This window comes from Solanum dulcamara, chromosome 3 (assembly GCF_947179165.1).
Source record: "Solanum dulcamara chromosome 3, daSolDulc1.2, whole genome shotgun sequence".
Taxonomy (NCBI): domain Eukaryota; kingdom Viridiplantae; phylum Streptophyta; class Magnoliopsida; order Solanales; family Solanaceae; genus Solanum; species Solanum dulcamara.
The window spans coordinates 81,147,817-81,175,688 of NC_077239.1; the positions used below are offsets into that span (position 1 = coordinate 81,147,817).

General features: G+C 33.3%; 5 protein-coding genes across 6 annotated transcripts; 4 read left to right on the plus strand and 1 right to left on the minus strand.

Moving 5' to 3' along the window:
• The first annotated feature begins 1,175 nt into the window (after window positions 1–1,175).
• On the plus strand, window positions 1,176–5,887 carry LOC129881929 (apyrase-like). The gene is made up of 9 exons (XM_055956042.1): window positions 1,176–1,450; window positions 1,695–1,823; window positions 2,143–2,199; window positions 2,321–2,413; window positions 2,942–3,144; window positions 3,331–3,422; window positions 4,075–4,289; window positions 4,492–4,681; window positions 5,746–5,887. The coding sequence occupies exons 1-9, from the start codon at window positions 1,211–1,213 to the stop codon at window positions 5,883–5,885; spliced, it is 1,359 nt and encodes a 452-aa protein (XP_055812017.1). The 5' UTR covers window positions 1,176–1,210; the 3' UTR covers window positions 5,886–5,887.
• Window positions 5,888–6,904: 1,017 nt separating this feature from the next.
• Window positions 6,905–11,896, plus strand: LOC129883303 (disease resistance protein RUN1-like). Its single transcript, XM_055957953.1, has 5 exons — window positions 6,905–7,458; window positions 7,756–8,851; window positions 9,451–9,726; window positions 9,821–10,650; window positions 10,735–11,896. The coding sequence occupies exons 1-4, from the start codon at window positions 6,953–6,955 to the stop codon at window positions 10,556–10,558; spliced, it is 2,616 nt and encodes an 871-aa protein (XP_055813928.1). The 5' UTR covers window positions 6,905–6,952; the 3' UTR covers window positions 10,559–10,650; window positions 10,735–11,896.
• Window positions 11,897–12,109: 213 nt separating this feature from the next.
• Window positions 12,110–13,329, minus strand: LOC129883304 (uncharacterized). Its single transcript, XM_055957954.1, has 2 exons — window positions 13,074–13,329; window positions 12,110–12,493 (listed from the first exon to the last, which is right to left on the minus strand). The coding sequence occupies exons 1-2, from the start codon at window positions 13,270–13,272 to the stop codon at window positions 12,264–12,266; spliced, it is 429 nt and encodes a 142-aa protein (XP_055813929.1). The 5' UTR covers window positions 13,273–13,329; the 3' UTR covers window positions 12,110–12,263.
• A 4,128-nt stretch (window positions 13,330–17,457) lies between these two features.
• On the plus strand, window positions 17,458–21,158 carry LOC129883305 (selenium-binding protein 1-like). 2 transcript variants are annotated; one of them, XM_055957955.1, is made up of 7 exons: window positions 17,458–17,789; window positions 18,362–18,557; window positions 18,665–18,892; window positions 19,455–19,686; window positions 19,779–19,886; window positions 19,971–20,243; window positions 20,709–21,158. In XM_055957955.1, the coding sequence occupies exons 1-7, from the start codon at window positions 17,660–17,662 to the stop codon at window positions 20,988–20,990; spliced, it is 1,449 nt and encodes a 482-aa protein (XP_055813930.1). In that variant the 5' UTR covers window positions 17,458–17,659; the 3' UTR covers window positions 20,991–21,158. The 2 variants fall into 2 exon arrangements, with proteins under 2 accessions (XP_055813930.1, XP_055813931.1); XM_055957956.1 differs by having other exon boundaries at window positions 17,703–17,789; window positions 18,318–18,557.
• Window positions 21,159–22,460: 1,302 nt separating this feature from the next.
• LOC129883308 (selenium-binding protein 2-like) lies at window positions 22,461–26,944 on the plus strand. The gene is made up of 8 exons (XM_055957958.1): window positions 22,461–22,937; window positions 23,593–23,730; window positions 24,307–24,502; window positions 24,609–24,836; window positions 25,363–25,594; window positions 25,687–25,794; window positions 25,879–26,151; window positions 26,495–26,944. The coding sequence occupies exons 1-8, from the start codon at window positions 22,568–22,570 to the stop codon at window positions 26,774–26,776; spliced, it is 1,827 nt and encodes a 608-aa protein (XP_055813933.1). The 5' UTR covers window positions 22,461–22,567; the 3' UTR covers window positions 26,777–26,944.
• Window positions 26,945–27,872: the final 928 nt, after the last annotated feature.

The following is a 27,872-nucleotide window of genomic DNA, read 5'->3' on the forward strand; positions in this document are numbered from 1 at the left end:
ATTTTTATTTTAAAATATTGAGTTAATTTTAATCTAATTTAAAGATGAAATTAGTTAAATTGACTTTCCAAAAAGCGCAACATGACAACTAAAAAATATATGAAGTTTTGTACTATATAAACCAATTATGTTTGCCTTTGGCATTTCACAATTACAATACTTTAGCAACTTTCAGGTAATATACTTCAATTTTTGTAGGTTTCGTTTGAATTGAATTTTCAATTTAATGAGACTAAAAGTATATACAATTTTCTTGGAAAATTGAAATTTTCAACATACACTATGATTTTTATTATTCATGTACAAATTTTGTCACATTTTGTTTGTATTTATTATCATCTTTATATTCTATCTAGCATTTCCCTTGGATCTGATCAGCTTACTTGTTTGTTTTATTTTTGTATGATCAGGGGCAATAACTGATTTAAATTTTATGATTGAGTTAGGTTCGATTACTACTAAAAATATAGGATTTTTTCATCACGAATCAATAGGATTATGTTGGTAAAATATGATTTTCTCATCCATTTTTCAGTGAGTCAGCTCACTCAAAAAGCGCATGGTGTGAAAACATGTTCTCACTGAAATACTTGGAAGTTTCCTAATTTGTCCGTGTGAAAACCTGATTATTTTTTCTTCTCTAACCGATTCAATCATAATATTTATGAGAATAGTCATTGAACATTTTTCAGTGAAAAATTTCAATCGAAAAATAATAATTTTTCAGCAGCGGATGTTTGTATTTTTTGTCATGGTCGATAGCATGCCATCTCTATTTTTTTGATTAGCCATGTGTTGGTCTCCCATATTATGTTGTTCACTCTTCATCTATATAATATATCGACTTCGGGGCATATGATCGTGTTAATTAAAAAAAAAGGGCAGCCCGGTGCACTAAAGCTCCCGCTATGCGCAGGGTCCGGGGAAGGGCCCGACCACAAGGGTCTATTGTACGCAGCCTTACCTTGCATTTCTGCCAGAGGCTGTTTCCAGGTTTGAACCCGTGACCTCCTGGTCACATGGCAGCAACTTTACCAATTACTCCAAGGCTCCCTTCATGATCGTGTTAATTAGAATCCCACAATATTCAAATAATCTGATGTCTTTTTATACGATCTTGAGCAATCCTCGTTTCATGCAGGACATTAATTTTTTCCTTATTATTGTAAAGCTGCAGAATTTCACTAGACAGTTTAATTAATTGGTTCTGATGAAAATGTTGAAGAAAAATAGTTCACTTGTTCTTGCGACCTGTTTGGTTGTTCTGCTAATTTGTGTGAAATCAAGTCATGGACATTCTCATATAAGGAGAAATTTAGTCAGCAACCAAACAGATAGTTATGCAGTAATATTTGATGCTGGAAGCAGTGGAAGTAGAGTTCATGTTTTTCGTTTTAGCCAGAATTTGGATTTACTGCCTATTGGTAATGGTCTTGAAGTTTACGATAAGGTACGTTATTCCGATCTCAAATATTAGTTGTTTTGAAAAATTAATTAAATTTGTTTCAAAATATTCCGATGTATTAGAAAAATAGCGTAGGATTAAATAAGCAACGAAAATAGAAATCACAACTTAGAAAAGTATTCGTAAGTCCACTTTGAGTCTCTAAAAACAATCGAGTTTTTCATTTTTCATTCAATGTTAGATATCCCTTCTGGGCTCGATTAATTCATATTTGCATCGGAAAGTGCAGATTAAACCAGGGTTGAGTTCATATGAAAGTGATCCAAAGGCAGCTGCCAAATCATTAGAGCCCCTTCTATTGAAAGCTGAAAGTGTTGTTCCTATAAACCAGCACTCTGATACACCTGTGGAACTTGGGGTCAGTATTGTAATTTTTATATTATTAGTATAATTTAATCGATTATTATAAGTAATTTATTACTTTATTTTTCGATTTATCATATCAAACTTGATACGAAAAGTTATAGTTTTTAATGTAGGTCAATATCAGAATAGAACCACAATAGTACTTATGAATTTGGCAGAATCAAATAACTTTTGACTCGAATTCAATATTTTTCTCAAATGTTCATAGTTATTGGATCATGAAGTCATCATTATTTACTAAATGGACTTAATAATACTAATTATTTTATTTTTATCTTACCAAATTGTAATCTTAATGGTCAATGATACAGGCAACTGCAGGTTTAAGAATGTTAAAAGGCAATGCTGCAGAAAGAATTATGCAATCGGTACAAATACAATTCTAACCACTTTTTTGTTTTTTGGGGATACAATTGTAATTATAAATGCCACTAACTTGATTAATTGTTTGATAATTAGTTGTGTTATGTTAATTAATATTTTTCAAAGGTGAGAAATATGCTGAAGAATGAAAGCAGATTTGAATATAAGGCTGAATGGGTTTCTATCCTTAGTGGAACTCAAGAAGGTTCTTATTTTTGGGTAAGTCTTTTTTTCCTTTTTAGTTCGCGTATGAAATTTTCTTTGGTAAGGAGCGTTTTAATCTTAAAGTGAAGTATTTGATGTGAATCTGAATTAATCAAACTACAAAGCAAGATTGAACAACGGGTGGGAAAAAAAAGAAAAGAAAGTCATTTTCCCCCTTTTTAATAAAAAAATCACTTAACCGTTAATAATACTAATAATAATAATAATTCACTTCCAATTTTGTTGTGTTAGAACTGTGCGGTCATTTCAACTAAGAACTTCAACTGTTAAAGAAAACACATTTTTACTTACTTAATCACATTCTCAACACGTCTACTTATGTGCGAGCATGCTTTTTTTTATGGGCCAACCACGTCATTTTTTTTTATAATAGACGGCGATAAAATTCGATCTCAATACCTCTACGGCTCTATCTATTCTATACTATATTTGAATTGTGTGGCTAAAGAAAACTTAACCTTTTAATCATATAATTCGTAACATGTTGCTTGCTTTTTCCAATAAATATATATTTTCTTGCAGGTTGGCTTGAACTATTTATTAAGAACTTTGGGTAAAAGCTACCAAAATACAGTAGCTATTATAGATCTTGGAGGTGGATCAGTACAAATGGCTTTTGCTTTATCAAAGGAAAATGCAAAAAAAGCCCCAACAAATTTAGATGGAGAGAAATATGTGTTGCAAAAATCCCTCATGGGAGCTAATTATTACCTTTATGTTCATAGGTAAAATCACTTTTTATTTCCCTAAATTTATGTAGACGTATATTTTTTTATATTTTGAATCTCCTTCATAAGATTCTGGCTCCACTACTATTGAGATATAGTGAGTAAAATTTAGCCACAATATTATATAAATTTAACAATGTTTTTTTTTTATAAAAAAGAAATAATAATTTTGCTTTGATGCAGTTATTTGAACTATGGTCTACTAGCATCACGAGCTGAGATTCTCAAAGTTTCACGAAACTCTACTAGTCCATGCATTTTGAAGGGCACTGATGGTACGTAACGTTAAATAATATATATATATTAAAGCACATTAAAGTGAGAAGCCTACATTTTCTACAAGGTTTTCATTTCTAGAGCGTGAATCCAAGACCTCTGATCAAATTTGTCTTTGGGTGTGTTAAGATGGATGAATCTGAGCTCTAGAAATGGAGATCCTTGTGGAGAATGTACGCTTCTTTCTTATACACGCAATGCAAATCCGAGTTAATCGAGCTAAATAATTATATGTACTGAAAAATAATAATTAAACAAATTAAAAAATAAAAGAAGATATCAAGATTACACTCTATTCCCTCTATTCGATTCTCCTTTACAATTTATACAGCAGTGTTTCACTAGGCACGTGCGCGAAGTTTAAGATTTTCTTTTGTTATAAAAAAATTACGGTCTAAATCAAATCATAGCCAAAAAAGAAAGTCTGGCGCACTAAGGTTCTTTTATGCATTAGGTTTGAGGAAAGGTCAGCCCATAAAGATCTATTGTATGCGGCCTTAATCTGCATTTCTGTAAGAGATTATTTCCACACGAAAACAACTTTACCGGTTACACTCCAAACCTTCCCTTCATAGATATTTATGTAAAAATTTAAATTATCTCATTGAAAGTAAGATGAAAAGTCTAACCAAGATACTATTTTATTTGAAGGGTATTACACATATGGTGGAGTGGCATACAAAGCTTCACCTTCACCAATTGGTTCAAGTTTGAGAAAATGCAGGGCAATTGTGTGGAAGACACTTAAGTTAAATGCACCATGCAAATACCATACTTGTACCTTTAATGGTGTATGGAATGGTGGAGGTGTTGATGGTATCAAGAATATATATATTTCATCATTTTTCTTCGATCTGGCTTCTGGGGTAATATATATATATATATAGTTATTCATTAATTCTTAACTTCCTTTTCAAATTTTTAACTCATTATAGTTTAAATGGTAGTTATGCACACTCTAAGTTGAAGAACATAGATAAATGTCAGCTGATGCCAAGATAAAAACACGTTTAAGTGTGAAACCATTATATAATTGAGTACATTTTAACATCAATTATTATATTACAGGTTAATATTGTTGATCCAAAAGCATCATCTGGCAAAGCTAAGCCAATACAATACCTAAATGCAGCCAAGATTGCTTGCAAGCTAAAAGCTCAAGAAGTAAAATATGTGTTTCCTAATGTGGATAGTAAAGACCTTCCATATATTTGCATGGATATGATATACCAATTCTCTTTACTTGTGGATGGATTTGGTACGTTTTGGCTAAAATTATCAATTTTGCTGGTTAATTTCATAGATGGTTACTCAATATTAGCTATTACAATATGCAGTCAAATCTCTATATAACCACGTTGTTGTATAGATATTTTTGGCTACTATAAAGAACATATAACATAACATAAAAAATCGATTCACTTATTAAATCTTGTGGTCAGATATGTATAATGTAGCAAATACCCTTTGAAGATTTTGTGGTGTTATAACATGTAATGTGGAATAAAGAATTAAAGAGTGCTAAATATAGACATCAACATTTTTTTTTCTTTTTGTCCACAAATTTAAAAGAAAAGTAAAACACATAAATTGAAATGGAAGAAGCTAAGTAGTTAGTATAATTCACTTACAATTAAACAAACAAACAAAATTGTAATTTTTATTGTTATACCGGATAAAGTTAAGTTATTGTATGTAATAAAAAAATAATTTAATGACTTTATGATTACGATGAATATAGTTTAATGACTACACGTGAAATTATTCATATTTTGTTGGAACATTATCAAATAAGTACTACCTCCGTCCCATAGTAGATGGACATCTTACTAAAAATATTTGTCCCATATTACTTGATCACTTACTAAATCAAAATAGAATTAATTAAATTTTTTCTATTTTACCCCTACAATTAATATGGTCTTTTGAACAGGGGCGGATCTAGCATGTAATTAGGGGGTTCATCCGAACCCTCTTCGGCGAAAAATTATACTATTTATACATGGTTAAAATATTTTTTTATGTATAAATAGTAGATGTCGAACCCCCTTCGGCTAGTTCGTGTGTCTACTTTTTCATATTTTGAACCCCCTTATTAAAAATCCTGGGTCCGCCACTGCTTTTGAATGTAAACAATTCTCAATACTAGCTATTTCTATACTCTATCTATATTGCATTGATATAAACAAAGGGCAAAATGATAAAGTTTTCCAATATATTAATAATTTCTTAATCATCATGTAAAGTTAGAAGTACCCATCTAATATGGACGGAGGTAGTAGAGTTTAATTTTACTTTAATTTTTTTTTGGATTATTTTCAGGTTTGAATCCTTATAGAGAGATTACATTGGTGCATGATAATAATTACAAAAATAATCGTGTAGAAGCAGCATGGCCATTGGGTTGTGCCATTGACGTAGTCTCATCATCCTCTTCAAGGAGTCACATTTCATCTTCTTAATTAAGTATTTATTACTAATCTAATTAATTAATTAGACTGCCTTAATTAAAATTATTATATGGTATTGTTCAAGCATGAATTAATGCTACATAATGCCTTGTATTTCTCTTACACCTGGATGCTTGACATATGTACCTTTTCATAATATATCGTATTATATTGTTACGTTGTATTATTTTGATGAATACTTACAATATTTGGTATGAGAGAGAAAGAGAGATTTGGATGAATTTTTTTTGCGTTCGAGCTTTATGATTCAAAAAAACAAGAGTACGAAAGAAGTTAGAGTTGAGATGCTTGAACAAGTTAAAATCGATATGCCTAAATCATCACTCCCTTTATTTGATCAAGAATATGTCGCACTAGCATATGTGAAGACTTTCATCTCTCTTAATGCTCAGTAATAAGTTTGATTAAATTTTTTTTCGTGTTTCTTTTAATTCATTAATTTGAGTTATAACTATGTATTTATTCCTTTTTATTTGAGAGTTTTTAGTGGTGAGAGCATTTAACGTCAATTTAAACTAGTTATTTATATGTTAAATAATTCCAAATAAGATAGAGTAAATAATATTAATTTGATGTTCACGATCAAACATCCAGATCTCAATTGCGATCGAAAGATAATCAAAGAATGTTTCTAAGTTCAATTACTGGTTAGACTATTCAAAAGAAGTAAGTACTAATATTAAAAGAAAATATTCAAAAAAGGAAAAAAAAGTGAAGGAGAAAGAAAGAGGAGACAAAATAGCGTGTAAAATCTGATAAATAATGTGTTTTTAACATTGGTCGTGGTGTAATTGTGGAACTGCTTCAATCTTAATTAGAAATTTCAGATTCAAACTCTAAAAATAAAAAAAAATCTTGTTGAAAGCGTCATCCCAAAAAAATTCCACGAGCTTAACAAAAAGAATAATGTATTGTATTTTTTTATTTTTGAAAAAAAGTCAGAAGTCGTAAAATTTTAAAGGACAAGTAGAATATTTCAAATACTTTAATAGCAAAGAATTAATAAGGAATTTGGTTGAAAACAGAAAGAGTCCAATCAAGATACAACTATTTCATCCATGAATGCTCAATTTGTTGAAGGAGAATCAGCTACTTCTTCCCAAATTCAATGGAGCTACGATGTATTTCTCAGTTTCAGAGGCGAAGATACCCGAAACACCTTCACGGGTCATCTTTATACCAGATTGTGCCAAGTCGGAGTTACTACCTTCATAGATGATGAGGAATTGAGAAAGGGAGACCTCATTTCAACTAAACTTGACAAAGCAATTGAACAATCTAGGGTTGCCATTGTTGTTTTCTCCAAAAATTACGCTTCGTCTAGTTGGTGTCTCGATGAACTTGTCAAAATTCTCGATTGCAGAGAGAGGTTAAATCAGGTAGTTTTGCCTATTTTCTATGATGTTGATCCATCTCAAGTGCGAAGGCAAACTGAGTCATTTGGCGAAGCTTTGGTAAAACACAAGGAACGATCAATTGGAGCTGAAAGAATGGAAAAGTGGAAAGCTGCACTGACTGAAGCTGCAAATTTATCTGGATGGGATTTGCGAAATGTTGCTGACGGGTACTGACTTCTTAATTCAACTATAAATTTTTGAATTTAAGCGTTTGCCTAAGCTTGTAAGTTTGGTTAGTTTTGGAACATTGCAAAGTCTTTCTATATTTCTTAAACTCCATGTCAAATCAAACTGCATCACATAAATTGGACGAAGAGAGTAGCAATAATCAATAATCTCCTTTCTCTAACCTCAATTTCCCTGTTATCTATTGGCTATTGATTTTGTTTTATTCATCAAATATTTTCAAATATCAGAGTATTTTTTTACTACTTTTAACTTCTGTTGTTGCTAAAAAACTCTAGGCATGAATCAAAGTTTATTGGACGTATTATAAAACAAGTTCTGCAAGAGGTCAACCAGACACCTTTAGATGTTGCTCATTACCCCATTGGATTAGATTCTCGCATCAAACATATAGAGTTGTTACTGCAAAGTGGATGTGAGCATGAAGTTTGCATGGTTGGTATATGTGGCGTTGGCGGAATTGGAAAAACAACTCTGGCAAAGGGTATCTACAATCGAATATTTCTACAGTTTGGTGGTAGTTGCTTCCTTTCAGATGTTAGATCAAAAGTTGAAGAATTGGGTCTAGTCAAGCTACAAGAGAAACTACTTCATCAAATACTCAAAACTAAGGACTTTGAAGTTGACAGTGTAGCTGAAGGTGTCAATCTCATCAAAGCAAGACTTGGGTCAAAGAAGGTTCTAATTGTTCTTGATGACATAGATCATAGAAGCCAATTAGAATCCTTAACAAGAGAAACAAGTTGGTTTGGCTCTGGTAGTGTAATAATTATTACAACCCGAGACAAGCATTTGCTATATGGGCTTACAACAAGTGAGATATACCAGGCCAAACTTTTAAATGAAAATGAAGCTCAACAACTTTTTGCTTGTCATGCTTTTAACAGTCTTTCTCCACCACAAGAATATGTTGAGCTGGTACAAGACATAATAAAATATTCAGGTGGGCTACCATTAGCTCTTGTGACATTGGGGTCACATTTGCAAGGGAGATCCGTAGAAGAATGGAGATACGAGTTCAAAAAACTAAGAGCAATTCCTCATTGTGATATTCAAAAGATTCTCCAGATAAGCTTTGATGGACTTGATGACAATACTCAGAGTGTTTTCCTTGATATCGCATGCGCCTTCCATGGATGTTATGAGGATGAAGTTACCAAAACATTAAATGCGTGTGGTTTTTATTCTGAAAGTGCAATTTCAACCTTAGTCCAAAGGAACTTGCTCCAAAGGGATTGGTCTAATTTGGTGATGCATGATCTTGTGCGGGATATGGGAAGAGAAATCGTTCGCAGGGAATCACCTCGAGACTCTGGAAAACGGAGTAGATTGTTCAACCCTCAAGAAGTCCGTGACGTTCTACAAGGAAATAAAGTCAGTAAATTTCATTGTCTTTATCTTGGTTATACTTTCTTTTCTCTTCTTTTTTTTCATTGAATTTGATATACATTTGCTTATAATTTAGGTTGTCACCACAAGAATTCAATTCATTTGTGCTTAATTCTTCTCTGGCTATAAATTATCTCTAGTTGTTTGCCAACCACTCTGTGCTTAACCAGGAGGTCACAAGTTCAAGCCTTGAAAACAGCCTCTGATAGAAATGCAAGGTAAGGTTGCGTACAATAGACCTTTGTGGTTGGGCCCTTCTCCAGATCCTGTGCATAGCTGGAACTTTAGTGCACCGAGCTGCCCCTTCTGTGCTTGAAATGAGCATTACTAAAGTCTAAACACTCACACTATCAAAGACAAAATTATCAAATAAAAATTCACTTATTAAATAATTATATAAATCGGATTGCTGAAAGATATTTCTAATTAAATATCCTTTAGTTGGATATAATGTGTAAATTTATTTTTCTTGGTAGATAATTTATTCTCTTTGTTTGACCTTCAATTTGTATAAAGCATTTTTTTCTCTTAATTTCTCATACTTAACATGGTGGTATGATACTTTTCTTTTTACTATGCTACAGGGTTCCGAAAATGTAGAAGTACTGGTGGTAGATAGACGGGCATTAAAGGGTGTGAAGGTGAGCACCAAAGCATTTCAGAAAATGATAAATCTTAGGGTGCTTAAAATCGACGACTTACATATTAGTGGAGATGTTGAGCTTTTGTCTAAGGAGCTCAGATGGTTGTCTTGGGAGGGATGTCCTTTAAAATGTATACCATCAAATTTTCCAGCTGAGAAACTTGTTGTTCTGAATATGAAAGAGAGCAATATCCAAGAATTTGATTTGAATTTGCAGGTTCGTTACTCAATTCTGCAATTTCATGTGTACTGTTATATTGCAACTAAGTGAAAGAAAATCTTAATTGGAACTATATTTTGTTTACTTTTAGTATTGTACAAGTTTGAAGAAGCTGGATCTATCTGATTGCAAGCGCCTCAGAAGTACTCCAAACTTCAAGGGTTCACGAAGTCTCAGGACTTTGATGCTTCAGAATTGTTCAAGTCTGAAGGAGATCCATCCATCAATAGGAAATTTGGACAGGCTAACTGATCTGCGCTTGTATGGTTGCGAAAAAATTACAGATCTTCCAAGCAGCATATGGCAGCTAAAATCACTGGAATACTTGAACATTAGTTGCTGCTTCTCTTTACAAACATTGCCAGTTGCCATTGGAGAAATGCAAAGCCTAAGACATCTTCTTGCATCTGATACGGGTATAAAAGAACTACCTGGATCTGTTAAAATGCTAAGAAATCTTATACATTTTGAAGTGGGAAGGAGTTTTTCTCGAAAAAGAGTTTGCCGCATAGAATACTTGTCAAATTTTATTTTTATTTTACGCCTTCCATATTGTGGTTTCTCTGAGGCTGATATTCCTAGGGATATTGGGAGTTTATCCAACTTAACTATCTTAGATTTGAGCGGCTACGGTTTCCTCTATCTGCCCTTTGATTTTTCGGAGTTACCATTGTTGATGTCCCTGTATTTGAATGATTGTGAGAATCTTGAAACACTCCCGTCAGTATCAAATTTAGAGAAACTTGAAATTCTTGAACTGAGGAATTGCAAAAAGTTGGTCAAATTACAGGATTGGACAAACTCCCTTCTACGAAGCGGATCGACATGATTAATTGTACTTCTCTGGAGAATCCATTCAATGAAGGCTTCTTTTGTGCCCTTGCTCTATCAATTCCATCTAGAAAATATACAGAGCGTCAGGTTAGTCCCTCTCCCTCTCTCTCTCTCGCTCTCTCTCGTATCACATTATTAATTAATGATCTAATAATTTGTGTGATGAATCAGGGGTTTCAAATTGATCTCCAAAGCAATGAGATTCCAGATTGGTGCAGCAATAAAGTAATAGCTCCATCTATCTGTTTCACTATGCCCACAATACATAATAATTTCTTAGGAATGGTTCTCTGGTTTGTTTGCGACTTTAAGGATTTATCCCATTTTGGACACTTCCTTGTTACTGTTGCCCATAAAAAGCCTAGACTTATTAAGTGGTTTAGGCATAGGAAAATACCTGAATCACACGGAGAAATATCAAGTGTATTTTACATATCTTGCTCAACTAGTCCTTTTGATGGCCTGATGCTCAAAGGTGGGGAAGAGATAACAGTCAAGGAGGGCCTTTACCAAGGTATAGTAAAGAAGATAGGTATCCATCTGTTATACTTAGACCAACATGGTAACGTTACATCTTTGCCGGCAAAAAAAGAAAAGAAAAGAAGACAAACAGAAAAAGAAAAAGAAGAAGGATCATCTTTGGTGGCAGTCGTGGACGACTATTCTTATTCCCTGTTTCCAGAAAAACTTCAGCAGGGCATAAAAGAGCAAAGTTCTGAGTCAAGATAGTTTTCCTTTGGATAAAGCTTGGGGATGAGTGATGACTGATAGCTCAAGTCTGACGGAGATCCATCAATCAATAGGAAATTTGTACAGACGTTTGGGTAGTTGCAGAATATTTACAGATCTTCCTAGCAGCATATGCTGGGCTAAAATTACTCGAACATTTCTAGGTGCTCATCTATACAAGCATTGCCAGTTGACCTTGGAGATATGCAAAGTCTAAAAGGACTTCATGCATTTGATGTGGGTATAAAACAATGGCCAAAAGGAGATTTTTTTCAAAGAAGAGTACGTCACGTACAATCCTTGTCATCGACTTCTGTTTCGTGTTGGTCTGAGACTGATTTTCCTAGGTTTATTGGGAGTTCATACAGCTTAGAAGTTTAAGATTTGAGTGGTAACTATTTCCATTGTCTACTGTTTTGTTTTTCTAAGTTACGATTCTTGATGTTCTTGCTTTTGAATGACAGTGAGAATCTTCAAACACTTCCATCAGTTGCTTCTGTAGAAACTTTTGTTTGATTTATGTAATCATCTTTTTCCATTGTATAGTGCTAGTTTCTTGAGCTGCACTAAAACTTAGCTAAAAGAATTGAATATGCATAGTGAACATACTGGTTCTATGATTAAACTTTTCATAGCCTTGCAAGCAGTTACTCCAAATATGTCTTGACTTCTCATGAATGCTCGCGCTATGAAGATTTTCAAGATTAAGTGCTATGACTAGTCCTGTAAATCGAACCCTCTTCAGTTTGGGTCCTGTAAATTGACTAGTCCCTGGCATTGATGTAAAGTTAGTTCCTCTGAACATGAGGTGAGTGTGCACTTAAAAATCAACTCTTTGATATTACACGCGATGAGTGTCTTTATCCATTTGTGATAAGAGCTGCAACATAGAGAAGATTTCAACACCTCACTATATCAATCATGAAAATTTCAGTCAACATTGGTCACTATAACAACGAGGTTTGACTGTACTAGTATAATGTGAATCCATCATCGTACGAGACATGCCATCCTTGCCTACAAGGTGGAGCATTTTCATCATACTCAGCACAACAACTCCATCTCTTTTTCCAGTTTTTTCTTCCTGTATTTGGCCTCTTATCTTTCTCGTTCCATTTATACACGATTACTCCAGATCCATCACTCCATTCTCCATCGATTCCTTGGTGAGGGGGTGCCAGGGAAAATAGTCCTTTATCTCCTGCAATGCTCAAAAAAGAAATTAAACGAATAGAAGCTAGAATATAGTCAAATGACTCACTAATAATGCATCAATCTCAAACAACTGAATTCATAGCTCCAGAACAAAACAAAACACAAGCAGAGGTAATTCAATGTCCAAATGTACTGTGGACTGCCCCTGGAAACTCCCATTGTCAGTTGTCACAACCCAAGTATATGAGACGTGTTTTCCGCTTTGGCCCAACAAACCTAACAAATTTGTTCCTTCAGCTATGCTATGTCAGAGTCTAATAGCTCGTGTACCATGTGAACTTGCATTAGTGCTTTATAAAACACTTCACTTTCACTTAAGATGTCCCTTGCTTCTAAACTTGTCAGCCTAGAAGTCTGTTACTCCTCGTGAGCTAACTTTTGAGATTGAATCACATTTAAAATCCATTTTTTAATTATCATATCAGAGTCACGTTCATCCCAATTCATTAATTATACTTATCAATTCTGTTTAACATCATTCCATCTCTTCTATATATACATTGAAAAAAATAAAACAGAGGGAAACAAAAAAAGAAATCAAGAATTGGGAGAGGATATATATATACCATTGGTGTGGCCGTGGAAAGAGCAGGCAATTGGGGAATTATCTCTGTCTTCATAAAAAGTATTGCAGCGCAAGCATTTCTTCTTATTTTGGGCATTCACTATTTGCAGTCTTCTAAATCCTTCTGAAATTGGTTTTCTCCAACAAGAATTTGGGAACAATATACTTTGGGGATGAAAATAATTGTAAACCAAAGTCATCTCAGAAAGGGTAATTGAACTTAAGATGTGTTTCCGTCTACATACAAAGCATTTGAGGCTTTGATGATATAAGATGACGACAAATTAACGTGTTGCCAAAATAGATGTGTTTCGATTAATTGTAAAGGTATCGATTTATCATGATTTACATGTTAAATCTAAAAGTTACTTCTTTTAATGTATTTGAAATTTTGATGATCTAATATAATTTATGAGTAATTCAATATTATAATTAGATTGGATATAGCATAAAGTCATATGCATGTCATAAGTTATATACTTTAATTTTAAAATATATATTTTTTTATTTATTACTATGAAATCACGATGATCCAATACCATTTACAAGTACCATGATAACTAAATGATATTAATTTTAGTCTGAATTTTTTTATTAAACATAAAAATGCTACTCTATTTTTTAACACAAATATGAAAATATTAAGACAGGAAATAATTTTTTATATTTTATTTTAATTTTATTAATAGAAGTACATCGTGCAAGTAAAGAACTAATCATGACGTGTTCTTCATTTGTTTAGATAGAGCTTTGAGTCATCTTGTTGTCACGTTTCTATTCTCATTTTTTTGTATCAAACATAAATATTGTCTAAATTTTTATTGTTTTTTAATTTATATAATAAAAAGAAAAAATAATTTAATAATGTAAGGAAAACATATCTTCAAAAGATGAAGAGCTTATAAATTATAAAATATATTAAAAAATTAAATATACAACAACAATAAAATACTCAGTCTAATTTTATAAATAAAATTCAAAGAAGTTGGTAGATATGCAACCTTACTTCTACTTTATAAAGATAAAAAAAATTGTTTTTGATACATCCTTACTTCAAACAAAACATAATAAAATCAAATATAAAAAATTTATGCAATGTATTTTTCCCAATTTAGCTCTTATGAATAGAAAATTATGGTACTTCTCTTGAGTCAGCTATTTCAGTCCATTAGTGGAAATTTCACTAAAGTTAACAAATACTAGTCAGCAATTAAGGAGTTCTATCTTATCTTTAATTTCTAGGACATGACGTTATTTAACTAAAATGCAGAGTCATTTTCACTTAATTTTTCAAAGTTAAACAATTCTTCATTTTTTTTTGGCAAATTTTTAGTCAATAAATTAATTCTTGGGATGTTTTCAAATTCTTTGACAAATACTAATCAACAAACTTAAAAACAAATATCCAATTTTCTTCCAAGATTTGTTTTTTTTGTGTGAAAATGAAATTAAAAAAAAGAAAAAAGAGTCGATCATAAGATATGAATAACACAAAGTTTAGCCACTATTTTTAGTAAAGAAGATTAAATTAAACCGTTAGTTGATGCTTTGGGTGCCTTTGAGTACTCTATCACAAAAACTGCTCAACAAGTTTAGAAAATATATATTAATCCAACATTTTTCTAGGAACTAATTCTTTAAAGTTTAACTGAAATATTTTAATATTTTTTTATCAGTTAAAGTTAATTTTCATAACTTGGTATTCTCGCTGCTCGTTGAAATTTGTTATATATCTACATCATATTGTACGTTATCTACAATAATATTTGGTGTAATACGTCGACAATTCATAAATTTATCAATATATTTTATTTAGACACATAAAAACATATTTTTTCTTAGAGATTTCTTTGTGTGTTCTCAAACACTTATTACTTATGTAAAATAATTATTTAAAATATATCACCTTCATTAATTATATATGCATTAACGATAATAAAACTTTCCGACATATATATTAAATTAATCAAATTCTAAAACAAATATTTAACATAATAATAATTAAAAAAAAAACATCACGTTTTTCTATGATAACATTGTTTTGTCTCAATTCTTATGTGTCAAAACATTAGTTATACTGTCATTGTCACAACATAAAAAATATCTTCTTCTTTTTTCTTCCTAAACTCGTTTTTGTTGAGCCAAAATTTGGCATTAAGCTAATGAAGTCAAGCTACGACTGAGATAATAATCACATTAATCACTAAACTTATCATAAAATCTTATTATTGAATCATATCTAATTAAGATATATTTTATTGTTAATTTATAACTTAATTATAGTCAAATAATATAATTTGATATAAATGTTGAATGTCAAAAAATATTCTTAACTATTGTATTTCCTTTTCATTTGATAATATTTTTCTTGATTAAATAAATAATACGGAAAAGGGCAATTTTAGTAAATAATATTATATTATCAATTTTCTTAAAACTTTTTCATCCACTTTTACTTGTCCATTTTATTAAAAGTAGTTATTACTCTTTACTTGTTCATTTAAAAAAATCAAAAGATAACGTATCATTTTATACCTATATTACCCCCTTATCATGAAATACTAATTATTTTTATTTTTTCATTTTTAAATAATCTTATATATATATATATATATAAAGAGAATCTTAAGCACATTTATGTAGTAAGCCCACATTGATTGTCTTTTTCTCCTATTTATTAAATAGATTTACACCCTAAAAGTCATTACATCAAAAGAAAATGCACGCCTCATGTAAGAAAAAACGCTTGTTCAGAACGACGATTAGAAAAGAAATTAACAATTAAATTATAATGGGTGGAAATTTTATGTTTATAAGAAATATAAGTATTTGATATATTTTTTTCGACTTCTCTTTAAATATTCATTGTAAATTGATATGATTGTAGGCTACATTATTAAGTTCTTGCATATAATTTTCCTTGTGACAAATACAATAATTTGAATTTATTAGAAGTAGAGTTTACAAGAAGTTATCATGGATCTTTATATCATTTTTTTTAATTGTTAGCTGGGAAGTGGTTCTATAATATGACAATAAGGGAAAATGTGATTTACAATTTCTTCATTTGTGTATGAAATTTACTTTAAAATATGTGAATATGTTCATATTTTCTATTTGTTGAATGATAATGAGTTCTTTGCATAATTTATATTTATATATTTTGCTTGATATCAACTTACAATTTTAGAGTCATAAAAGTTAATCATTATTGTAGATTTTATGAATGTAGAAGAAAGAATAAAATAATAAAATGTAAAACAGCAGAATTTATGATAATTTCAAAACAAGTAATAAAGAAATCAAGTAGTTGATATCTAATCTAATCTTTGTTTTTTTTCCTTTTCACTTAAAATGTAAATGGACATGCAATTTAACGACTATCATTCAAAATATTTGTGTCTTATTACATATGTACTTTTGCTACTTTTTTAAGTCGCCTCAATTACATTTATCATTGAAAAAAATGAAGAAAGAAAGGGATCTTTGACATTTTTGTCGGAAAAAATGAACGAATGAGGAAGAAGTAGAAAAGAAGAAAAAGCGAAAAGACAATAAATGAAAGAAATGTATAGTTTCACCTAAAAAATAAGGTGGATTAAAACTTAAAATCTAATATATTTGGACTTGAGAATTAATATTTTTTTAATTATAACCGGCGCTTCACTCGGACAAGTTTTCCTAGTTTATAATAATCAAGTATAATATAATAATATTGTTATTTATTTATTGCCTTTTAAAAAAAGTGACATGAGCAAGTACAAAGAGACCTTAGATATATTTTAATATAGACGCGGTTTGGATTGGAAGGTTTTTCAGCTTTTTTTTAATGTTTGACTGACCAATTTAAAATTATTTTATGCTTAAAATAAGCTTCAATAAATAATTGAGTTTATTTGGATAAACTTATTTTAAGCAGTTTATAAGTTGAAAATAAAAAAAAATTGGTCTGCAACTTTTTTTTTTTTTTAACTTATAAACAGTTTTCAACTTATAAGCTGGTTAAAAATAATTCAATTCAAACTGGCTAATACTAGCCTAGCTCAAGAGTGGTTAACACTAAACTCAATTGTTTGTCTAGACAAATTACATCTGAGAGATAATCACATTAATTAATTATTAACCTTATCATCATATTTTTAAAAAATATTTGATATCTATTATATTACGTTCGTGAGTTGTCATTACCATCTAAATAGGGAAAATTAATTAAATAAATTCCAAATTCCAAAAGTAGATCGAAATTTTGAGGTGCTTAGTAGAAACGAGACTTAAAGTTGAATATCTAGATAAAATATTTTAACAAATTTTAAAAAATGGTGATTAGTTTAAGCCGTATGTATTTAGAATATTATCTAGTCTATATAACAGACAATAACAAAATACTGCCATGATAATAAAGCCAGAAACAGAGCAAACCAGTGCTAAGGTTCTACGATTCTCACAAGTCACAACGTGTTTGGTTTCCCTATATATATAAGAACCCAAAAACTGAAAAGGGTGTATTTTTTTCTGGTCTGTTTTAGCACTATTTTGCCTATTTCTGATCTGTTTTTTCCCTGAGATTTCACATTTTCCGGCGAGAAAATGGCGACGGAGCACGGGACGGCGGAGGCGGTTAGTGGGTGTTGCAAAAAAGGACCTGGTTATGCTTCTCCACTTGAAGCTATGGATGGTCCTAAAGAATCTTTAATTTATGTCACCTGCATTTATACTGGTAATTTTTTCTCTTTTCTTTGTATAGATTCTTGAAATTGAGGATTTTTTTCTTTGTCTGTTTAATGTTTGTGAAGTAAAACTAGTTAAAAAATCAAATCTTTATCTATGCTTTTGCTCATTAACATCATGTATGGTTCTTTCTTTGTTTTTCTTCTTCTTCTTCCCTTTTGGTGGTGGTTGGCGCGGGGGGAGGAATGATGGTTTTTTTTCTTCTTTGTCTGTTTCATGTTTGATGTAAAACTAGTTGAAAATTGAAATCTTTATCTCTGCTTTAGATGATCAAGTATGGTTCTTTTTGTGTAGATTTTGTTGATAATTTTAATCTTTATTTTTACTTTTGCTGATCAAGTATGGTTCTTTCTTTGGTTTTCTGATTCCCTCTGGAAGGAGGGGGGGGGGGGGGGGAATGTGTGGAACTGGCAAGTTTTTGTGGAGTTTTCAAGGGATATTCAATGGGTTCAACGAATATCACATTATGAATCTGTAGTTTCAAAATAATTATGAGTCAATGCTAAAATCCTAACAGGATGAATTGATGAAGGCGCCTCTGAATATGGTTCATTTCCACAGGATCGGGAAGGGGTAAACCTGACTATTTGGCTACAATAGATGTAGATCCTAATTCACCATCTTATTCAAAGGTAATCCATAGGCTGCCTATGCCTTATGAGGGTGATGAACTACATCATTCGGGATGGAATTCCTGCAGTTCTTGTTATGGAGATCCATCAGCTGCTCGACGATATCTTGTCCTGCCTTCACTAGTGTAAGAATTATATCTACTCTTGGATAACGTCCTGCCTTCACTAGTGTAAGAAATATATCTACTCTTGATGACTATATGCAAGTTTTTGATAAATTTAACTCTTGCAGATCAGGACGCATTTATGCAATTGACACACAAAAGGATCCAAGGGCTCCCAGTTTGTATAAAGTTGTTCAGCTAGATGACGTCATCCAGAAGACAGGATTAGCATTCCCTCACGCGGTTCACTGCCTCGCTTCTGGTGAGATAATGGTGTCGTGTCTCGGAGATAAAGATGGAAATGCTGAGGGGAACGGATTTCTTATTCTTGATTCAGACTTTAACGTGAAAGGAAGGTACTGTATTGTTGTACTCTCTTGAATCCTGAATTCTCCTCTGCCGGTTTTGTTTATTTCCACTTGCCTTGGTCTCTCGCGGATGGTTATATTTAAAAACCAACCTAGTAGTTAAGAGCAAGAAAATTACAGAATCCCTGCATGTGATTGGGCAAGTCCTCTATTGATTCCTTGTACCTCGATTATCATATTGTTTTATTGTAGTTTATGTTCTATTGTTATCATATTGTTTTTTGTACTTCCGTTGCTTCTTTTTTTGGACGGCTTTGGACTGTTTTTTCTTAATTCGGGGGTCTATCAAAAACAACTCATCTACCTCTGGAGGTAGGGGTAAGTTTGTATACGCTCTACCCTCTCCAGACCCCACTTTGTGGGACTACACTAGGTATGATGTTGTTGTGATTCGTCAAATCCAAGGACTGTTTGCTATTCTATCCTAATTTCTGTTGCCGGTCCTCTTGACTGTTTATTAAGGAAAACTGAAGTTATGTAGTTTTAGAATAACTAGACCATGCAAAGTGTCTAAGACAAGGTTTATTTTGACTCCTTTATTATATTTTAGATGGGAGAAACCAGGACATAGTCCCCTCTTTGGTTATGACTTCTGGTACCAGCCTCGGCATAACACCATGATCAGTTCCAGCTGGGGAGCTCCATCTGCTTTCACCAAAGGTTTCAACCTCCAGCATGTTGCCGATGGGCTTTATGGTCGGCATTTGCATGTCTACACATGGCCTGGTGGTGAACTCAAACAGACATTGGATCTTGGGAATACTGGGCTCCTACCTCTAGAGGTAATGAAACTCCTCTTCCCCCCTTTGTAACTTCGCACCATGGTTTATCCTGCTGAATCCATAAATATATTCATTTTCCTTCTCATCTATAGGTAAGGTTCTTGCATAATCCATCTGAAGCAATTGGGTATGTGGGGTGTGCTTTGACCAGTAACATGGTGCGATTTTTCAAGGATCCGGATGGCTCATGGGGCCATGAGGTTAGTAATCGTTTACAATTTATTGGTCCTTTCAACTAGTTGTTAGAAGTATCGATCACTAAGTGGAATCCGGAACCAATGTAGGTAGCTATCTCAGTAAAACCAGTGAAAGTGCAGAAGTGGATTCTTCCTGAAATGCCTGGACTTATTACCGATTTTCTGATCTCTCTAGATGATCGTTTTCTATACCTGGCAAACTGGCTGCATGGTGACATTAGACAGTACAATATCGAAGACCCTGCTAATCCTAAGTTGACTGGCCAAGTATTTGTTGGAGGAGTATTTCAAAAAGGGAACACTGTACTCGCTGAGGCTGAAGATGGTTCAACATATCAAGTTGATGTCCCAGAAGTCCAGGTAATTAGAACTGAACCTTACATCTCAGTAATGATTGTAATTCTGCAAGAAATGACAAGTTTTTGTTTTAGAAGGGACAGCCCCATTATCTGCCGAATTTTGCATCGTGTGCCAGCTAGCCCTCGAGGATTTCTCGGTTATAAGATAATAATAATAATGATTGTAATGCTGCAGAAATTGACAAGTTTGGTCATTTCATAATGCCAACATCATATAAATCATGTGTAATGTGTTTACTTTTGAAGTTCATATTGTTAACTTGGTTTATGTCTACCCCATTTTCCCTAAAGTTGTAGAAACGTTGAGCCGAGGGTCTCTCAAAAACAGTCATCCTACCTTGATAGGAGTAAGGTCTGCATACATTTTACCCTCCCAAGACCCCACGTTGTGGGATTTCACTGGGTTGTTGTTGTTGTAGAAACGTGGACAAATTGATCAATAAATGGCCTTCTGTATTACTTCCAGGGACATCGGTTGAGAGGGGGACCTCAGATGATACAATTGAGTCTTGACGGGAAACGTTTGTATGTTACAAACTCATTGTTCAGTACATGGGACCGTCAATTCTACCCCGAAATGGTGGAGAAAGGAAGTCACATGTTACAAATCGACGTTGACAGTGAGAAAGGTGGCCTTGCTATAAACCCAAGATTTTTCGTTGATTTCGGAGCAGAACCTGATGGTGCATCTTTGGCTCATGAAATGAGGTATCCTGGTGGTGACTGCACTTCTGATATTTGGATATGAGTGCCTAAAATCTCATCAAGAATAAAGTCTGGTGACTCTGGTCCCATGATGTTGCATTATCTATTGAATATCTTAGTTTATTTTGTCGATGAACAACTAACTCTCTCAAGTTTCATGTACCTTAAAACTACACATTTCATTGGCTCATTATCTTGTTATCCCTTTTTATATGAGCTCTTTGGTAAATAGGTTCTTTTTTTAAAAATTTCTCTCGCAACTTATGGACCTTTTAATCTATGGTATAAAGATCATTTATGAACAAACCAAAAAACTTGTGAGAAAATGTTACTTGAGTTTAATGTTTTTTTAGAAGGTTAACTTTTAAAGGTTATATTACACAACTTTTTAAAAATAGGAACAAAATCCTGGCCTTAGTGTAAATCAATTAATCTTTTTATTGAAATTTTTTAATTTCATCTCTGATATAACGTAGCTTTATATAATAAAACTTGCAACACTAATCGTTATGAGAAAGAAAAGTTGCATGTAGTATCACATCTTAAGTTGAAAGTCCAAAAAGTGCAATATCGTTTTATTTTTTATTTTTAATTTTAGGTTGGTGAAGAAAATCCTTACAAGATTGATTTTTGTCCCATGGAAAATGTAGTGTCGTAATGTGGACTAGACTAAAATAGTGACCTCGTGAGGCTGACGTCTCAACATTAAAAATGACCACGTTCGTTCAAAGGTGCAAACAATAGACATTAAGGATAAACTGTGATAAGATCACGTAAAAATTTAAATATATCTGTAGTAGGTATAAAACTATGATAAATGAAAGTGTTAAAAGGGAACGGGATAATCCTAAAATTACATGAAAGGAGGTGGTCTTAAAAGACTTGCAATTGTTTGATATCAATATAGACTTAGAGCCCGTTTGGATTGGCTTTAAGTTGGTCAAAACTAACTTAAAGCCCCTTTTTAACTTTTGAACGTATTTATCTAATGCTGACTTTAATCCATAAAGTTCTTAAAGTCAGTCAAAAATGAAAAGTTAGGATTCCTTTTTTTTTCAAAGTGCTTAAAGTCATTTTCTTTGACCATGAAAATTACTTTTATATCCCTTATATTTTAACTAAATTTTCAAACTATCTTTTTTTATTTTTTTAACCATAAAATTTACATTATAAGTACTTTTATCCAAACACTCAACTGTTTATTTATAAAAATAACTTTCAGCACTTCAAAGTTCTAAAAACACTTCATACATAAAAGTTACTTTTTTAAGCCCATCCAAACGGGCTCTTAGTTAGGATGGGACACAATAAAAAAAAGATACTAATTGAGGATAGATTTTAGACTCGCTCTCATTATTTGGGTCCTACTAAATTCAAAGTGACGTTGGAGTGTCCATTTTAAAAGCAATGCACCCCATAAGATTTTCTACTTACACGAAAGTTAAATTCGAAAGTAAAAGCAGGACTTCAGTCATCCCACCTTAAGTCACGTTGATATCGAGACTTGTTACTATTATTGTTGTGTCCCAACGTAATTCTATATAAATGCTATTTGTATTTTTATTTGAAGTTAATAGGAATTCATTAGTTTCCCTCTCTTAATTAAAACACTGGTTATGAATGCATCACTCTCATTTTCTTCACCAACTCCAACGATGCGCCAGATTCCATTTCCCCTTAGAAGGCAGAAAATTACATGCTGGCATTATCAAGATTGGTTTAGACAATTGTTCCTTAAAGCTTTGCAACAATCTCATAGACATGTATGGCAAATGTGGCCTTCTTGATGATGCCGTCCAACTGTTCGACGAAATGCCCCAAAGAGATTTAGCTTCATGGGCCTCTGTTTTTACTGCACACAACGAAGCTAATCACCCCCAGAATACTCTTTTCCTCTTTCCCAACATGTTTTTAGATGGTCTTTGGCCTGATCATTTCGTTTTTGCTAGTGTTGTTAAGGCTTGTGCTAACTCGGGCGCGTTGAAAGTTGGTAAACAAGTGCATGCCCAGTTCTTGAAATCGGTGTTTTCTCGTGATGATGTTGTTCAGTCTTCGTTAGTTGATATGTATGCAAAATGTGGATTGCCCGATAATGCGAAATCTGTTTTTGACTTGATTTTGGTTAAGAATTTGATTTGTTCGAGTGCAATGATATCGGGGTATGCTCGTTGTGGGAGGAAGAATGAAGCTTTTGCGCTTCTAGGGGAGTTGGGAGAAAAGAATTTGCAATGTTGGACTGCTTTGATATCTGGGTTCGTGCAAAATAGGGAAAATTAATTAAATAAATTCCAAATTCCAAAAGTAGATCGAAATTTTGAGGTGCTTAATAGAAACGAGACTTAAAGTTGAATATCTAGATAAAATATTGTAACAAATTTTAAAAAGTGGTGATTAGTTTAAGCCGTATGTATTTAGAATATTATCTAGTCTATATACAGACAATAACAAAATACTGCCATGATAATAAAGCCATAAACAGAGCAAACCAGTGCTAAGATTCTACGATTCTCACAAGTCACAACGTGTTTGGTTTCCCTATATATATAAGAACCCAAAAACTGAAAAGGGTGTATTTTTTCTGGTCTGTTTTAGCACTATTTTGCCTATTTCTGATCTGTTTTTTCCCTGAGATTTCACATTTTCAGGCGAGAAAATGGCGATGGAGCACGGGACGGCGGAGGCGGTTAGTGGGTGTTGCAAAAAAGGACCTGGTTATGCTTCTCCACTTGAAGCTATGGATGGTCCTAAAGAATCTTTAATTTATGTCACCTGCATTTATACTGGTAATTTTTTCTCTTTTCTTTGTATAGATTCTTGAAATTGAGGATTTTTTCTTTGTCTGTTTAATGTTTGTGAAGTAAAACTAGTTAAAAAATCAAATCTTTATCTATGCTTTTGCTCATTAACATCAAGTATGGTTCTTTCTTTGTTTTTCTTCTTCTTCTTCTTCTTCTTCCCTGTTGGTGGTGGTTGGCGTGGGGGGAGGAATGATGGTTTTTTTTTCTTCTTTGTCTGTTTCATGTTTGATGTAAAACTAGTTGAAAATTGAAATCTTTATCTCTGCTTTAGATGATCAAGTATGGTTCTTTTTGTGTAGATTTTGTTGATAATTTTAATCTTTATTTTTACTTTTGCTGATCAAGTATGGTTCTTTCTTTGGTTTTCTGATTCCCTTTGGAAGGGGGGGGGGGGGGAATGTGTGGAACTGGCAAGTTTTTGTGGAGTTTTCAAGGGATATTCAATGGGTTCAACGAATATCACATTATGAATCTGTAGTTTCAAAATAATTATGAGTCAATGCTAAAATCCTAACAGGATGAATTGATGAAGGCGCCTCTGAATATGGTTCATTTCCACAGGATCGGGAAGGGGTAAACCTGACTATTTGGCTACAATAGATGTAGATCCTAATTCACCATCTTATTCAAAGGTAATCCATAGGCTGCCTATGCCTTATGAGGGTGATGAACTACATCATTCGGGATGGAATTCCTGCAGTTCTTGTTATGGAGATCCATCAGCTGCTCGACGATATCTTGTCCTGCCTTCACTAGTGTAAGAATTATATCTACTCTTGGATAACGTCCTGCCTTCACTAGTGTAAGAATATATCTACTCTTGATGACTTTATGCAAGTTTTTGATAAATTTAACTCTTGCAGATCAGGACGCATTTATGCAATTGACACACAAAAGGATCCAAGGGCTCCCAGTTTGTATAAAGTTGTTCAGCCAGATGACGTCATCCAGAAGACAGGATTAGCATTCCCTCACACGGCTCACTGCCTCGCTTCTGGTGAGATAATGGTGTCGTGTCTCGGAGATAAAGATGGAAATGCTGAGGGGAACGGATTTCTTCTTCTTGATTCAGACTTTAACGTGAAAGGAAGGTACTGTATTGTTGTACTCTCTTGAATCCTGAATTCTCCTCTGCCGGTTTTGTTTATTTCCACTTGCCTTGGTCTCTCGCGGATGGTTATATTTAAAAACCAACCTAGTAGTTAAGAGCAAGAAAATTACAGAATCCCTGCATGTGATTGGGCAAGTCCTCTATTGATTCCTTGTACCTCGATTATCATATTGTTTCTTGTACTTCCGTTACTTCTTTTTTTGGACGGCTTTGGACTGTTTTTTCTTAAGTCGGGGGTCTATCAAAAACAACTCATCTACCTCTGGAGGTAGGGGTAAGTTTGTATACGCTCTACCCTCTCCAAACCCCACTTTGTGGGACTACACTGGGTATGATGTTGTTGTGATTCGTCAAATCCAAGGACTGTTTGTTGTTCTATCCTAATTTCTGTTGCCGGTCCTCTTGACTGTTTATTAAGGAAAACTGAAGTTATGTAGTTTTAGTATAACTAGACCATGCAAAGTGTCTAAGCCAAGGTTTATTTTGACTCCTTTATTATATTTTAGATGGGAGAAACCAGGACATAGTCCCCTCTTTGGTTATGACTTCTGGTACCAGCCTCGGCATAACACCATGATCAGTTCCAGCTGGGGAGCTCCATCTGCTTTCACCAAAGGTTTCAACCTCCAGCATGTTGCCGATGGGCTTTATGGTCGGCATTTGCATGTCTACACATGGCCTGGTGGTGAACTCAAACAGACATTGGATCTTGGGAATACTGGGCTCCTACCTCTAGAGGTAATGAAACTCCTCTTCCCCCCTTTGTAACTTCGCACCATGGTTTATCCTGCTGAATCCATAAATATATTCATTTTCCTTCTCATCTATAGGTAAGGTTCTTGCACAATCCATCTGAAGCAATTGGGTATGTGGGGTGTGCTTTGACCAGTAACATGGTGCGATTTTTCAAGAATCCGGATGGCTCATGGGGCCATGAGGTTAGTAATCGTTTACAATTTATTGGTCCTTTCAACTAGTTGTTAGAAGTATCGATCACTAAGTGGAATCCGGAACCAATGTAGGTAGCTATCTCAGTAAAACCAGTGAAAGTGCAGAAGTGGATTCTTCCTGAAATGCCTGGACTTATTACCGATTTTCTGATCTCTCTAGATGATCGTTTTCTATACCTGGCAAACTGGCTGCATGGTGACATTAGACAGTACAATATCGAAGACCCTGCTAATCCTAAGTTGACTGGCCAAGTATTTGTTGGAGGAGTATTTCAAAAAGGGAACACTGTACTCGCTGAGGCTGAAGATGGTTCAACATATCAAGTTGATGTCCCAGAAGTCCAGGTAATTAGAACTGAACCTTACATCTCAGTAATGATTGTAATTCTGCAAGAAATGACAAGTTTTTGTTTTAGAAGGGACAGCCCCATTATCTGCCGAATTTTGCATCGTGTGCCAGCTAGCCCTCGAGGATTTCTCGGTTATAAGATAATAATAATAATGATTGTAATGCTGCAGAAATTGACAAGTTTGGTCATTTCATAATGCCAACATCATATAAATCATGTGTAATGTGTTTACTTTTGAAGTTCATATTGTTAACTTGGTTTATGTCTACCCCATTTTCCCTAAAGTTGTAGAAACGTGGACAAATCGATCAATAAATGGCCTTCTGTATTACTTCCAGGGACATCGGTTGAGAGGGGGACCTCAGATGATACAATTGAGTCTTGACGGGAAACGTTTGTATGTTACAAACTCATTGTTCAGTACATGGGACCGTCAATTCTACCCCGAAATGGTGGAGAAAGGAGGTCACATGTTACTAATCGACGTTGACAGTGAGAAAGGTGGCCTTGCTATAAACCCAAGATTTTTCGTTGATTTCGGAGCAGAACCTGATGGTGCATCTTTGGCTCATGAAATGAGGTATCCTGGTGGTGACTGCACTTCTGATATTTGGATATGAGTGCCTAAAATTTCATCAAGAATAAAGTCTGGTGACTCTGGTCTCATGATGTTGCATTATCTATTGAATATCTTAGTTTATTTTGTCAATGAACAACTAACTCTCTCAAGTTTCATGTACCTTAAAACTACACATTTCATTGGCTCATTATCTTGTTATTCCTTTTTATATGAGCTCTTTGGTAAATAAGTTCTTTTTTTTTAAAATTTCTCTCGCAACTTATGGACCTTTTAATCTATGGTATAAAGATCATTTATGAGCAAACCAAAAAACTTGTGAGAAAATGTTAGACTTGAGTTTAATGTTTTTTTAGAAGGTTAACTTTTAAAGGTTATATTACACAACTTTTTAAAAATAAGAACAAAATCCTGGCCTTCGTGTAAATCAATTAACTTTTTTATTGAAAATTTTTAATTTCATCTCTGATTTAACGTAGCCTTATTTAATAAAACTTGTAACACTAATTGTTCCTATCTTGGTAGGAGTCAGGTCTGCGTACACTTACCCTCTCCAGACCCCACGTTGTGGGATTTTATTGGGTTATTGTTGTTGTAACACTAATCGTTATGAGAAAGAAAAGTTGCATGTAGTATCATATCTTAAGTTGAAAGTCCAAAAAGTGCAATCTCGTTTCATTTTTTATTTTTAATTTTAGGTTGGTGAAGAAAATCCTTACAAGATTGATTTTTGTCCCATGGAAAATGTAGTGTCGTAATGTGGACTAGACTAAAATAGTGACCTCGTGAGGCTGACGTCTCAACATTAAAAATGACCACGTTCGTTCAAAGGTGCAAACAATAGACATTAAGGATAAACTGTGATAAGATCACGTAAAAATTTAAATATATCTGTAGTAGGTATAAAACTATGATAAATAAAAGTGTTAAAAGGGGACAGGATAATCCTAAAATAACATAAAAGGAAGTGGTCTCAAATGACTTGCAATTGTTTGATATCAATATAGACTTAGTTAGGATGGGACACAATAAAAAAAAGATACTAATTGAGAATAGGTTTTAGACTCGCTCTCATTATTTAGGGTCATACTAAATTCAAAGTGACGTTGCAGTGTCCATTTTGGGAGCAGTGCACCCCA

Excerpts from the sequence above, each read along its gene's own strand:
- LOC129881929 (XM_055956042.1), top strand. The coding sequence starts at position 1,211 with ATGAAAATGTTGAAGAAAAATAGTTCACTTGTTCTTGCGACCTGTTTG. Across the intron at positions 1,824-2,142 it reads ATACACCTGTGGAACTTGGG|GCAACTGCAGGTTTAAGAAT; the intron begins GTCAGTATTGTA and ends TCAATGATACAG. Across the intron at positions 4,290-4,491 it reads TCTTCGATCTGGCTTCTGGG|GTTAATATTGTTGATCCAAA; the intron begins GTAATATATATA and ends ATTATATTACAG.
- LOC129883303 (XM_055957953.1), top strand. The coding sequence starts at position 6,953 with ATGAATGCTCAATTTGTTGAAGGAGAATCAGCTACTTCTTCCCAAATT. Across the intron at positions 7,459-7,755 it reads TTGCGAAATGTTGCTGACGG|GCATGAATCAAAGTTTATTG; the intron begins GTACTGACTTCT and ends AAAAAACTCTAG. Across the intron at positions 9,727-9,820 it reads AATTTGATTTGAATTTGCAG|TATTGTACAAGTTTGAAGAA; the intron begins GTTCGTTACTCA and ends GTTTACTTTTAG.
- LOC129883304 (XM_055957954.1), bottom strand. The coding sequence starts at position 13,272 with ATGACTTTGGTTTACAATTATTTTCATCCCCAAAGTATATTGTTCCCA. Across the intron at positions 12,494-13,073 it reads TTTCCACGGCCACACCAATG|GAGATAAAGGACTATTTTCC; the intron begins GTATATATATAT and ends TGAGCATTGCAG.
- LOC129883305 (XM_055957955.1), top strand. The coding sequence starts at position 17,660 with ATGGCGACGGAGCACGGGACGGCGGAGGCGGTTAGTGGGTGTTGCAAA. Across the intron at positions 18,893-19,454 it reads GACTTTAACGTGAAAGGAAG|ATGGGAGAAACCAGGACATA; the intron begins GTACTGTATTGT and ends ATTATATTTTAG. Across the intron at positions 19,887-19,970 it reads ATGGCTCATGGGGCCATGAG|GTAGCTATCTCAGTAAAACC; the intron begins GTTAGTAATCGT and ends GAACCAATGTAG.
- LOC129883308 (XM_055957958.1), top strand. The coding sequence starts at position 22,568 with ATGCATCACTCTCATTTTCTTCACCAACTCCAACGATGCGCCAGATTC. Across the intron at positions 23,731-24,306 it reads TGTCACCTGCATTTATACTG|GATCGGGAAGGGGTAAACCT; the intron begins GTAATTTTTTCT and ends TCATTTCCACAG. Across the intron at positions 24,837-25,362 it reads GACTTTAACGTGAAAGGAAG|ATGGGAGAAACCAGGACATA; the intron begins GTACTGTATTGT and ends ATTATATTTTAG.